The sequence below is a fragment of the Neoarius graeffei genome, chromosome 27 (assembly GCF_027579695.1).
Source record: "Neoarius graeffei isolate fNeoGra1 chromosome 27, fNeoGra1.pri, whole genome shotgun sequence".
NCBI classification, from domain to species: domain Eukaryota; kingdom Metazoa; phylum Chordata; class Actinopteri; order Siluriformes; family Ariidae; genus Neoarius; species Neoarius graeffei.
This window is the reverse complement of record NC_083595.1, coordinates 23,766,194-23,780,904: the sequence shown is the minus strand read 5'-3', so window position 1 is coordinate 23,780,904 and position 14,711 is coordinate 23,766,194. Positions and strand designations below refer to the sequence as shown.

Sequence of the window (14,711 nt, the reverse complement as noted above, 5' to 3'; positions counted from 1 at the left end):
TATCAGTGTGTTCTTCCTGTTTTGGTGCGGGTTTCCTCCTGGGTCTCTGGTTTTCTTCCACCTCCCAAAAATATTTGCAGGTAGATTTTCTATCCTAACTTACCTCTAGGTATGAATGAGTGTAATAATAATAAGTTTTGTTCAATCTATTTCTTTTAGTAGAGAACAAAATATGTACAACCCAAAATGTTTGAGAAGTCAAGCCACTGAGTTGGTTCACTGCACAGTAGAGTAATGATATTCGTGCTTGATCGATCTATCTAACTAACAAACGCACACAGTCGTGTATGGAAACAGGGGCTTTTATGTTGGAGTACATGTTTGCAGGCTCTAACCGGAAGTGCTGGATGAATAGCTGAATTGTCACAGCAGTGAAATCTCCGGCTATCAGGTAATGGTTCCATTCTGGGTTTTTTTTTTTTAAATCGGTTTTTCTGTGCAGTATTTATTATTTCTGCTCAAACTGTTGTTTGCAGTAAGATATACACTGCTGTTGGTGGTTTAACTTGTATCCGGCCAGTTAAACCGAACCAGGTTGTTAGCTGACGTTAACTTGTTTGTCCTGATTCACTGCCTGGGATCACAAACAGTTAAATTTAGTCATTTGTTCACTTCATGTCGTGTCTTAATCTAGGGTCGCGGTGTGGATTTCGAACGAAGAGTAAATAAAATGTCAATAATATGTGGGCAGAGTCTGTTATTTTCCAGACGGGACAGACGTCAGAAAAATGTGACTCGGTCGTAATAAGCATACCCAGCGGTTAGTGCTGTTTTTTTTTGGGGTTGTGCTACTCTTCCGGTTATCACGCCGTACATAATGCTGTTATTTGTGTGCTAAAGACTGTGAGCGCTGTGTGTAGTTAATTTAAAACACACACACACACACGGTTAAAGTGTGAGTGCAGTTTCTTCATTAAAGCCGCTGTCTGTAGTAATAACCATTTCAGTTTTGCAATAACTACAGGTGTTGCACAAAATATGAAGTGTATGAATATCTGACATGTTCATACATGCACTGCATGGACATACATGTGTATGGTTCATATATATATATATATATATATATATATATATATATATATATATACACACACACACCATGCATATTTGTCCAAAGGGTTGTCTCAATATCAATTCAAACACAATATTAAAACTACAAGGGCACTTGGCCGAGTGCACATCTCTGCCAAGCAACTTGACAGATTTGCAAAAAATCTAATTGCTTGTTCTTTGGCCCATGGCCCATCTTTCCTCAAAATTTAATCAAAATCTGTTCATTACTTTGAGTTATGTTGGGAACAAAGGGAGGTGAAAAACAGCCTCCAACAAAGTTGACTGCAAAAGCTAAATTTTCTACATTTTCAGTATGATACTGTTAACAGAGCTGAGTGTTCTTGGGCTTCTACCATTTTTATTTTCTTTTTAAATTATTTTTGTTTTTGTTAGGCATTCATTCAAATTTTATTTTGCTGATATTTTTTTTAACATGTTTGTAAAAGAAAAAAACTCGCATGAAGACATGAAAATATTTCTTGGTAAATTCATTCATTCTGTTGTTCCCAAACTTTATACATCCAGGAGCACTTCTAACTGTCAAAACAAGTTTATTTAAAAGTTAAGTACATCCCATCTATCATTCATTCATCTTTAACTACTTTATCTAGGTCAGGTTGATAATGTTTCAATCAATTAATTAATTGTGTATATAAATATAAATAATTATTTATGAAGGCAACTGTTGCTGCTTAAAGGAGATATGCAGAACCATGGCCTCACTTTCATTTATAAATGCCTTGAGACCTCAAGAATGGCACAGGAATAGTTTTAAGCATTAACAATAAATCTAATATAGTAATTTTTTTACGATTAAAATGATTCATACAGGTAGCGGTTTGAGTAAATGACCTTGATGTCCGTAACGTCACAGCAGGAAGTCTATTGGTCTTATCGCCATTTCTGCTATACTAAAACACAGAGCTGACTGCAACTCTGATCCTCCATTTCGAGCTAATTTATTGCTATGCCACGTAGATGTGTTGCTGGCAGGTGCAGCAACATGACAGAAGGTGGATTTATGTTGCATTCATGGCCCAAGAATGTTCAAACTGCAACGATTTGGGCGCGTTTTGCGAGAAGTTCACGGGCACATTGGGCGCCTACGAAGTGGTCTCTCCTCTGCTCTGCACATTTTACTGAGGGCTCGTATGAAACCTCTGGTCCAAGATGGCGCCGCGGACAGTTGCTTCGGCACTTCGCTCTCTCATACTTTCTATGTTTTTGTGTATTTGTTGTGTTTCTTGCACTGCTTCTCTGGTCACATACTCCAGAGAAGAACTTATAAACATTGGAATAACCACCAGTAAAGTTTTTTCATCGGCTTTCACTGATCTGGAAAGTTTTCCAGAGCTACTTGTTGGAGGAGCAGCAGCTCTCTATGGATTAGGGATGGTGAAAACTAAAAAAAATCTTGACCGACCACCGAGCCTCATTAGCTGGTTAAAGTCGGTTAACCTATGAGTTTAACAGGGATGCAAACGGCGTGCCTTTTGGCGGATGCCGTCTTTTTCACGGCTGAATCGTGCAGATCCAATTTTTTTGGGGGGGGGTTGGAGTGTCTGAATAATTTCATCAGAGTAAATTCTGTATTAAAATTACTAAATAAGCAAATGCCGTTACAGTCCATGAAACATAGGAAGTATGAGAAGAAAACAGTAAATCAGAAAGCTGTGCACGTTTTCGCGGAAGCTGCGCAAATGTGCGCAGCTTTCTGATTTACTGTTTTCTTCTCATACTTCCTATGTTTCATGGACTGTAACGGCATTTGCTTATTTAGTAATTTTAATACAGAATTAAAACTTATAAAAAAACTCTTAAAAAAAAACGCTCTTAAAAAACAAATTTCACACTCTGTGTCTCTGCTCGCAGCGCGCGGATGGGGGAGGGGCTGCTCGCTCTCTCACACACACACACACACACACACACACACACACACACACACACACACACACACACACAGGAGGGAGGGGCTGCTCCCTCTCAGAGAGACATGCTTGTAGCCTCATGGCAAGTCACACATTCACATAGTTCAGTGCAGCTCCTGCAATTGCGGTTTTTCACCCACGTGACCAAGTCATGTGAGGCTGCCATTTTGGACGTCACGGCTCGAATCAGTTTGAATGCGAGGAAGGCGACAAACGAAAAACATAAAAGAAAAAGGAGCGAGATGCAGAAAACACCTTCACTATCCAGCGACGTAGGGCATTTACAGGGCGAGCAGAGGGAGAGGTATTTGCAAAAATTGAGGTTAGCAGGCTTAAACGACGTTTACCTGCTTCCACCAGGATTGTTCACTGACGTACGGAAGTACACGAAGCCCTCGTCTTTACCTGACTTCGGCCCACATGATCTGTATACCTATGTCGTTAAAAACCCATCGCCATACACAGGTATTGATCTGAAAGTGTATATGAGTTTGGATACCTACAAATATTTTGTGTCAGGCTGGGTAACATGCCTACATCAGTGGGTCGTCCCTGGAGCCGGTGGTCGCCATCTTATTACAGCTAAGGTTTATTCACATTTTCATTTACTTTCGGTTCTCAGGATAAACAAAATGTTATTAAATGTCATTGAAATAACTTCTTAGTCTGTTGAGACATGGCCCGTTATAAATTTGCTGTTACCAGGCAATGACCAAGAACTGTATTATTAGGGTCGGTGTCTGTGTTGTAGCAGTGCACTAGCAGCTAGCTGTTAGCACTAGCTAATGTCAACAACATCATAGCTGGTATGTTACTGTAGCAATGTTTACGTTCAGTCATTTGAATGACTGTTAAAACATTTCAGTCTCAAGTTTTTCCTTTACTGTATTTACTAGTTTACTGTAATTATGATCCGGCAGCTATTTACACCGGATCCAGTGTAAATAGCTGCCGGAGTGCTCCGGCCGAGGTTCCGGAGCGCGCTCCGGCTTGCTCCCCCTCAAATTAAGCAGCGCGCTCCGGCTTGCTCCGGGAGCAAGCCGGAGCGCGATGCTTAATTTGAGGGGGAGCAAGCCGGAGCGCGCTCCGGAACCTCGGCCGGAGCACTCCGGGAGCAAGCCGGAGCGTGCTGCTTAATTTGAGGGGGAGCAAGCCGGAGCATGCTCCGGCAGCTATTTACACTGGATCCAGTGTAAATAGCTGCCGGATCATAATTACAGTAAACTAGTAAATACAGTAAAGGAAAAACATGAGGCTGAAAGGTTTTAACAGTCATCCAAATGACTGAACGTAAACATTGCTACAGTAACATACCAGCTATGATGATGTTGACATTAGCTAGCTTGACCTTCAAAATGGCGGACACCGGGGCGTCACGTGACCCTGTGACGTCAGGTGAAAAACCTCAATAGTGGCTGCTACGCGCACTGCATCATTCTCACAATTTCCCACAGGGAAATTGTCTCTAGTTGAACCGACAACCAAAAAAAAAATTAACCGGTTGACGTTGATTCAGTCAACCATCACAATTTCCCACAGGGAAATTGTCTCTAGTTGAACCGACAACCAAAAAAAAATTAACCGGTTGACGTTGATTCAGTCAACCATCGGTCAAACGGTCATCGGTTAACATCCCTACTATGGATTACACTGAGGACGCCGGAGACACCAGGGGAAGCGAGCCGGCGCGCTTGTCAGACTGAGGCAGCGGGGTTTTCGCACTGCGCTCCCATCTATTCACCTGACTAACGTCCGCTCTCTGGCCAATAAGATGAACGAACTGCTGCTCCTCAACACAATCAACACGGATTTTAACAGATCTGCTGCCTTGTGCTTCACCGAAACCTGGCTCAGTGAGCACATCCCGGACTCTTCTCTCCATCTGCCTGGATTTCACCTTCACCGAGCGGACCGTGAAACAGCGCTCATGGGGAAAACGAGGGGAGACGGAATCTGCTTTTACATTAACAAAGGTTGGTGTACTGATGTCACAGTTCTAAACAAATCATGCAGTACTCATCTGGAGTCATTATTCATAAACTGCAAACCATTTTATGCTCTGAGAGTTTTCCTCGTTTATTCTGGTTGGATTTTACATCCCCCCCTCAGGCGTGTATTAATGAGGCGTTACAACACCTGGCTGACCAGATAAACAACGTGGAGAAAAAACACCCAGACTCTTTGCTCATTGTTTTGGGGGACTTTAACAGAGCAAACCTCAGCCACTAACTGCCAAAATATAAACAGCACATTTAAGTGTCCCACCAGGGGCACTAACACTCTGGACCATTGTTACACTGTTTTAAAGGACTCATACCACTCTGCCCCCTGTGCAGCCTTGGGACTATCTGATCACTGTATGGGTCATCTTATCCCGTCCTACAGGCAGAAGCTGAAAGCTGCTAAGCCTGTAGTTAAGACGGTGAGGAGATGGTCCGATGAGGCCAAAGTGGAACTACAAGCCTGCTTTGACTGCACTGATTGGAGTGTTTTTGAGGCTGCAGCCTCAGACCTGCATGAACTGACTGATACTGTGACATCTTGCATCAGTTTTTGTGAGGATATGTGTGTGCCTACCAAAACCTTCCGCATATACAACAATAAACCCTGGTTCACTGCAAAACTCCTCAGGCAACTTCGACAGAACAAAGAAGAGGCCTACAAAAGTGGAGACAGAGTTCTGTATAATCGGACCAAAAACACACTGACAATGGAGGTGAAAGCAGCTAAGCCCCTGTCCACACGGCAACGGATTCAGGTGAATCTGATAAAATTGTTTATCATTTCAGCCTGGCGTCCACACGGCACCAGCGTTTCGGGTGCCCCAAAACAAAATCTTTTGAGAACGGGTCCCAGAGTGGAAAAATCTGGCAACGGCACCGTTGCGAAGTCGTCTGGATGAGTAGAACGGATTTGTTTACGATGACGTCACAACCACATGACTGTCAGTGCTTCACGCCAGGTAGAAGTGTAACGAACTCGATGCGAGTTGTCAACAAATCCTATAACTTGGTTCATGAAACGCGCTTACAAAATATTTTCACTGTGAATATTTACTGTGTAATGGTGCAAAGTGAGAGAGAGAATAGCCCTTAGGGCAGAGTCTTTAGTCCAAACACTGCGGAAGCTAATGTGGCTAATGCTGCAGAAGAAGGGGTTTATGCGCATGCGTCTACTTCTTCTTCTATTGTTCTGGTGTCTCCGATGGGACCGTCTTACAGCGCACCTAGAGGTGTGGCATGTGTATTGCATCATTTTCAGCAAGCGTTGCGTTGCCATATGGACCCGAAATTTAACTGATCCTTTGCCCATGTGGACGCGATATTTAAAAAAAAAAAATCTCGCAGTTGTCGTGTGGATGTAGCCTAAGAGGAGCTATGCTGATAAGATTAAAAACAGCCTTTCAGCAAACGATCCGGCGTCAGTGTGGAGAGGCCTGCAGAACATTACTGACTATGGACCCTTTTCACGTGACGTCACGACAAACGCGGCCGCCATTTTGGACGTGTACTACCAGTAGTTTACCACAGCCAACATTGAGGAACGGCAGCAAAGAAAGTTTTTACTTTCAGCAAGACTTCCATCATGCCACTATATTGTTGTGCACCTGGATGTAGTAACCATCAACAAACAAGGCAAGGGTTATCATTTTATCGGATCCCGGTAGATGCTGACCGACGGAGAAGATGGATAGCGGCATACCAATGCTTGTGTAGTGACCACTTTGTTGGAGGTAAGATGAATAAAATTAGCCAGAAAAGGCATTACATTGGTGTTAACATTCTGTGGCGGCGAGTGTGTAACCAAATAGGTTAAAATAACCCATTGTAACCTCTTTGTTCTTCTGTAGTAGCTATTGTTGACTAGCTAATGTCAACAAGTAGCTGGTATGTTACTGTAGCAATGTTTACGTTCAGTCATTTGGATGACTATTAAAACCTTTCAGTCTCAAGTTTTTCCTTTACTGTATTTACTAGTTTACTGTAATTATGATCCGGCAGCTATTTACACCGGATCCAGTATAAATAGCTGCCGGAGCCAACGTCCGAGGTTCCGGAGCGCGCTCCGCCTTGCTCCCAGAGTGCTCCGGCCGAGGTTCCCCTCAAATTAAGCAGCGCGCGCCGGCTTGCTCCCGGAGTGCTCCGGCCGAGGTTCCGGAGCACACTCCGGCCGAAGTTCCCCTCAAATTAAGCAGCGCGCTCTGGCTTGCTCCGGAGCAAGCCGGAGCGCGCTCCGTGACCTCGGCCGGAGCACTCCTGGAGCAAGCCGGTGCGCGCTGCTTAATTTGAGGGGAACCTCGGCCGGAGCACTCCGGGAGCAAGCCGGCGCGTGCTGCTTAATTTGAGGGGAACCTCGGCCGGAGCACTCCGGGAGCAAGCCGGAGCACGCTCCGGAACCTCGGACGTTGGCGTGTATGTGTATGGCGATGGGTTTTTAACGACATAGGTATACAGATCATGTGGGCCGAAGTCAGGTAAAGACGAGGGCTTCGTGTACTTCCGTACGTCAGTGAACAATCCTGGTGGAAGCAGGTAAACGTCGTTCTCTAAGCCTGCTAACCTCAATTTTTGCAAATACCTCTCCCCCTGCTCGCCCTGTAAATGCCCTACATCGCTGGATAGTGAAGGTATTTTCTGCATCTCGCTCCTTTTTCTTTTATGTTCTCCGTTTGTCGCCTTCCTCGCATTCAAACTGATTCGAGCCGAAGTCCGCTACATGTCCCAAATGGTGGTTGCGTTTACGAAGGTCACGTGACTGAAAAGGGTCTATAGGAGACCATCCCCCAACACTGCAGTGAACCATCAACTGGCTGACAAGCTGAATGTGTTTTACTGCAAATTCGACACATTCACACACCTCCCCCCTTCAGTCATTAAAGACCCATTTACACCCCCTACCATTCTGCCACCCCCGCCTCTGACCCCCCCACCAGCACTCAAGATCTGTGAAGAGGATGTCTGTCAGCTTTTCCACAGACAGAAGATCAGGAAGGCACCTGGCCCAGATGGTGTGTCACCCTCTTATCTGAAGGTCTGTGCTGACCAGCTGGCTCCCATCTTCACTCAGATCTTTAATAGATCCCTGGAGCTGTGTGAAGTCCCCTCATGCTTCAAACACTCCACAATAATCCTGGTTCCTAAGAAAAACAATATCACAGGACTGAATGACTACAGGCCTGTTGCCCTCACATCTGTAGTCATGAAGTCCTTCGAGAGACTGGTGTTGTCATACCTGAAGGACATCACAGACCCCCTCCTGGACCCCCTGCAGTTTGCCTACCAGGCAAACAGGTCAGTGGATGATGCAATAAATATGGGTCTACACTACGTCCTGCAACACCTTGACACTGCAGGGACGTACGCCAGGATCCTGTTTGTGGACTTCAGTTCGGCATTCAACACCATTGTTCCAGACATCCTCCACACCAAGCTCACCCAGCTCAGTGTGCCCTCCTCCACCTGTCAGTGAATTACAAACTTCCTGACTGACAGGAAGCAGCAGGTGAGGATGGGGAGCATCATATCCAGCACTTGGACTATCAGCACTGGCGCCCCCCAAGGGTGTGTACACTCCCCACTGCTCTTCTTCTCCCTTTATACCAACGGCTGCACCTCGAGACCTGTCTGTTAAACTCCTGAAATTTGCGGATGATACAACAGTCATCGGCCTCATCCGAGATGGTGACGAGTCTGCATAAAGACGGGAGGTTGAACAGCTGGTCTGTTGGTGCGGTCAGAACAATCTGGAGCTGAACACGCTCAAAACTGTGGAGATGACAGTGGACTTTAGGAGGAGCGCCCCCCCCACTCTGCTGCCCATCACCAACAACATTGTGACTGCTGTTAAAAGCTTCAGGTTTCTGGGTTCCACAATCTCCCGGGACTTGAAGTGGGAGACCAACACAGTCACTATCATCAAAAAGGCTCAGCAGAGGTTGTACTTTCTGCGCCAGCTCAGGAAGCTCAACCTGCCTAAGGAGCTGCTGACACAATTCTACTCTGCCATCATTCAGTCTGTTCTTTGCTCTTCCATCACTGTTTGGTTTGGATCGGTCACCAAACAGGAGAAGAACAGACTGCAACGGACAATAAGGTCTGCAGAGAAAATTATTGGTGTCAACCTGCCCTCGATCCAAGACCTGTACCTGTCCAGAGTCAGGAAATGGGCAAGTAACATCTCTGCGGACCCATCACACCCTGGTCACAAACTGCTTAAACTTCTCCTCTCAGGGAGGTGATATAGATCACTGTATGCAAAAACAACCAGACACAAGAATAGTTTCTTCCCTCAGGCTGTCTCTGTGATGAACAGCTAAAATCTGGATTCATATATCAGTAATATCACTTGCAAAATATCTGCACACTCATACTGTCATTCTGTGCTCACTGTTACTTATATTTATACTTATTTATATTCACTATTTCATCTTTGCACTATGCACCAAAAGGGAAAATCCTTTCTGTGATGAACAGCTAAAATCCAGATTTATCAGTAATATCACTTGTAAAATTTCTGTGCACACTGTATACTTTATATTTATTTATCTATTTCATACTTGACTTACCTGGATTAGTTTGCACTATGCACCTATTGCACCTTTTTGTTTGTTTTGTGTATACACTTTTTATCTGTTTTTGTGCTATGAGAGCTAAGTGAAACTGGAGTCAAATTCCTTGTATGTCCCCACATACCTGGCAATAAAAGTGTTTCTGATTCTGATCTGTTGAGGAGCGTTGGCTATAAGCTTGTATTGAAAGAGGGTGCAATACCAACTATTAAATAAAACTACAAGAAAAGGAAAGTTTTTATTTTTATTTATTTTTAAAGGAAAGTAAGTTCAGTTTCACCAGTTCTCCCGGAGTGTGAGCCGAGGGTTGTTGGTAAAACCCGGGATGGAACGGGACGTGACCTATCGCTCGGGCAGTGACCTCCCCACGGTTGTTGCTAAAACTGGTGACCTCCCGTTCTGTCCCGGATTTTAGTAATTGCCTGAGCCGAGCAGTAATGGCGGAGTACTCAGTGTGGAGAAAGAGTGGGCCAGTCGACTGATTTCTCTGCTGGATATTGCTGCCATCTCACCCTTACGTGGAAGAAGCAAATGAATGGAGAACTGAATGAACAACTGAAAGTCACATTGTTTCAAAACAATCGGCCACAAGATTGGCCTTCAAGAAGCGAGAACACAGACGGGTAAGCTCCGACTCTCGTTTGGATACAAAACAACAAAAACAGCACGCTGTTTACCTGCATTTAAATTAATACATGTAACTTGTATTGTGTATTTAAGTTACCAGTATAAGATTATTTAATTTGCTTCAGAAAGTGATTCTCAGTTCATCTGATTATTTAATTAGCCTTTTATGTTTTATCAGTGAAAATGCTACATGTATGTTGCATAAGTTATAATGCCTATCCTGTTTTAATGAGAGTCAACCCACAATCAATGAAGTCAAATCAGTCTTCGTTGAGCAAGTCGGTAACGGTATTTCTTACTTTCACCATAAATTTTTATTTATATGACTTTGGTCTATAGTTGTCAAAGGCCTCGGCCTTAAAACCGGTTACCGCTGTGACATCACACACTCAAGGCTGGCTGGCTCAGCGGGACAGCTCGAATGTCAACTTTTGCGGTCGATTTTAACTCTCAAAAAAATAAAATAAAATAAAAATAAATAAATATATATACATATATTATTATTATTATTATTATTTTTTTTTTTTTTTTTATTCCCATTCATGCAGCATACAAGAGTCAAGGATGGAGATACTACCCACTCATTTATTTAAAAATAAAGGTTATGCGTATCTCCTTTAAGCTTTATACTTTACAAGAGGCAGATGTGAGTTTCTTGTCAAAGTCTGTGGGTATAATACAGCGTGGATATAGTGCTATCCTATTTCAATAAGAACTTGTAAGTGTGAAAGATTTAAGATTGGATTGTTTGCCACGGTGTCGTTTTGGAAAGTACTGCTGCTTTTTATCCAGCTGGCTCAGTGTAAATTGTGTTTGAATCTTCACTGTTAACTAAGGCTACGTTTACATTAGACCGTATTTGTCTCGTTTTCTTTGCGGATGCACTGTCCGTTTTCATTAAACCGCCTGGAAACGCCGGGAAACGGGAATCCGCCAGCGTCCACGTATTCAATCCAGATCGTGTCAGCTCCGGTGCTGTGTAAACATTCAGAATATGCGGATACGTTGTGCTGAGCTCTAGCTGGCGTCGTCATTGGACAACGTCACTGTGACATCCACCTTCCTGATTCGCTGGCGTTGGTCATGTGACGCGACTGCTGAAAAACGGCGCGGACTTCCGCCTTGTATCACCTTTCATTAAAGAGTATAAAAGTATGAAAATACTGCAAATACTGATGCAAATACTGCCCATTGTGTAGTTATGATTGTCTTTAGGCTTGCCATCCTTCCACTTGCAAGTGGTAAGTGATATGCGCTGGGATCACACACACAGCGGCTCAGTCCCGAATCATTGCTTGTGCACTTCACTCGCGTGCTCTGTGAGCTGCGCAGGGCCGGAGTGCGCACCCTCCAGAGGGCACTCGCTGTTCAGGGCGGAGTGATTTGGAGCGCAGGATGCCTGCGGAGCCGAGTGTATCCATGTATTGGCGTTGCTATGTGCACGCGAATCGTGTATTGGCGTTGCTGTGTGCACACTAATTGTTTTAAAAACGTTAATCTGATGATCTGCTGATACGGTCTAATGTAAACTTGGCCTGAAGAGCTCATGATGCTCTTTATCCTAAAGTCTCAAGGAGGGGGTGCACTTTTGTGTAAGATCTGAAATCTAACATTCGTTGACGGAAGATGGCTTGTGGTCATGGCATGCTTTGATAAGCACCTCTGAGTCACATTGAAGGGGCTACAAGACTGTAACTCTCAAATCCAGACACTTTTATAAACGGAATGTCTGGGATTGGATGATGTCCAAGATAGAAGGGATGGTACTAGACAAAAAGTTGTCCTTTTTGTTTGCTTCTGAGTGCTAAAGTGACTGTATGTAAGTATTGAAATAAATACTGAGACCTGAAGTACAGATTGGGACTTGACCCTGAATGCTCCAGGGTATAGTCATGTATTGCAGGGGGTGGGAAAAATAAACCCATTGAATTTTGCATAGCCTTAATATCATTGGTGTAAAATGCCATCTTATCATTAGCAAATATGTGCGGCTTCAGGGCCATGCTTAAATAATCACAGAATTTGGTTTAAATCAACATTTAAACTGAAGAACAGCCTTGTTTTTTATCAGAATGTGTTGATTAATGTTCTATAACAGCATGACACCACTTGTTTTAATGCACTTAAAATTATGGTGTGTGTGCGTGTTGTGTGTTTGTTTGTTTTTTTATAATTACATATTAGATACCAACATGTAGCAGAAAGTAAATATGAAAGACTTGGAAAAAGAAATAGCTCAGAGTTATTGTGTCGAATGGTTTTCATACAAGTTCACAAAGATCTAAACTACTTTGACTTTCATATTCTAGTAGTGTTAATGTGGCCTGTGGTGCACCGTTTATAGATCTGTGCTCATATTCGAGCTGCGCCAGTTCTCCTGCAATGGCAAGACATGAAGTGTTGATGTGTGAAGCTGCTGTTTCTGCCTTAACAGCTATCATGCTGTGCTTCTGACATATGCGCGTGCGCGCGCAGACACACACACACACACACACCCTTCTCACACCAGTTGTGATGTATAAAGTCAAATGTCACAACAGATCAGTATCTGAATCTAGCGAATGCTTATAGCCCGACACACACACTGCAGATTTGGAATATGTTTCTGCTTTTTTGGCAGCAACACACTTTTTTATTATGCAGATCATGTTCCCAGATACATTTTTATCTTTAATAGGTTGTGTTGTTTTTCTAAAAGAATCATCTTATTCTGGAATCCACAGACGCTGTAATGATGTTTTAAAAGCTCACACCTAATCTTGTGATTTCTGCACTGCAGACCAGCCTTTAACTGAGATCAGAAAAACTCGATCAAAGATTTTATCACTTGTCACTTGTATAGAGCAATTTGACATCCTATGTGCGTGTGCGTGCATGCATGCACATGTGAGACAGAAGTAAGCTATGAACAGCAACATTATTACTTTGTGAATTTGAAGACGCTTAATAAAGGCTCCATTCACCAGTGGGTGAGTGAAGAGCCAGCTGCTTACCACCTGTCCTACTCTTCCTGTTGGAATACACGAGAGAGAGAGAGAGAGAGGGGAAAAAATATGAGTAGTAGACCTCATAACAAGAAATTTCAATCCATTCACCTACTCACTACATAATTGTAATGTTCATGATTTCAAACTTGAGTAAAAATAATCCTGATTATAATTGTCGTTATTCTTTTGTAGTCCTTCTGGAGAGTGAGAAATCGGTTGATGTTGTAAAAGTGTATCTTTGTGTGTTTGGCAGGGCTTTGTGTGTGGTGTTATAGAGGACAGTCATGTCCTCAGACCTGCTGGGGGATCTGCATGATGAGCTGGGGGGAGACGACTCTCCCAGTGCGGCTCTCGACCAGCTCAAACTGGTGCCGGAAAAGCAGTGGCCACAGGATGACCCCGTCAGCATCAGCAAGTCTGGTGAGTGTTAACACTGCTTTAACAGTTGATAATTTTTTAATCGCAGTCATATAGTCCTGCTTTGTGGACCTGCAGCAGATTACAGCAGTGTAACTGTTACAATTACAGTATAACACCAAGCTAAATCTCACGACTCCATTTTGCTGTGTGTATTTAGTTGTAGACCTGTGCATGGTGAAGTTGCCAGCTGAGTTCAGTGGGTGTTCATCTCTTTAGTTTACTGCTGGTTAGTAGTGCTATATCCGTAGAAGACCACAAACAAAACCACTCAATCGACAGCAAATCGGACATCCTCCCTGTATGGCAATGTTCATGTGTTTTTAAAAAAAAAAAGTCTGTGTGTTGAGACTACTCATGACAGAATTGCATTACGTTACATTACATGGGATTTAGTAGATGTTCTTTTCCAGAGTGACATACAAGTGCAAAAGTCAGGTATACGAAGTGCTGAACTTCTAGACAAGAAAGTTCTAGTACCAACTGAACAAGTGACAGCAATACCTAGTGTAATATTCTGTTGAAGTACCAGTACTCAAACAGCCAAGGAAACAAACCAACCATATAAAGTACAACTAAATAGAGAACTCAAAATGGCTAACCCCCCAGGCTAGACAGTACACAGCCTGGGTTGGTCGAGACTGAAACACAGTTACACAGTGGGGAGGTGCAGCCTGAAGAGGTGAGTCTTCAGTTTGCGCTTGAAGGTGGTCAGGGAGTCGGCAGTTCTGACCTTAATGGGAAGGTCATTCCACCAATAGGGAACCAGGACCGACAGCAGCCTTGAGCAGGCTGGGCAGGAGCAGAGAGGAGGAGGGGCCAGGCATCCAGGAGTAGCAGAGCGTAGGGATCTGGCTGGTGTGTAGGGGCAGGTAAGACTCTGGAAGTATGCTGGCCCTAACCCCTTGAGAGCCTGGTAAGCTAGCACCAGTGTCTTAAATTTGATGTGAGCTGCGATAGGTAGCCAATACAGGTCAGCAAGCAGAGGGGTGACATGGGAAGAACGAGGGAGGTTATAGACCAGGCGAGCTGCGGTGTTCTGCATGATCTATAGGGGTCTGATTGCAGAAGCTGGAAGGCCAGCAAGGAGAGGGTTGCAGTAGTCCAAACAGGAGAGGATCAGTGCTTGGA

General features: G+C 43.9%; 1 protein-coding gene across 1 annotated transcript in view; it reads left to right on the top strand.

Annotated features, from left to right (window-relative positions):
• Positions 1–327: 327 nt before the first annotated feature.
• Positions 328–14,711, top strand: part of arhgap1 (Rho GTPase activating protein 1) — a 48,598-nt gene continuing 34,214 nt past the window's right edge. The window contains exons 1-2 of the mRNA XM_060911062.1: positions 328–391; positions 13,417–13,583. Of these exons, the coding sequence (XP_060767045.1) occupies positions 13,448–13,583 (136 nt within the window). The 5' untranslated portion in view covers positions 328–391; positions 13,417–13,447. The remainder of the gene's footprint in view (positions 392–13,416; positions 13,584–14,711) is intronic.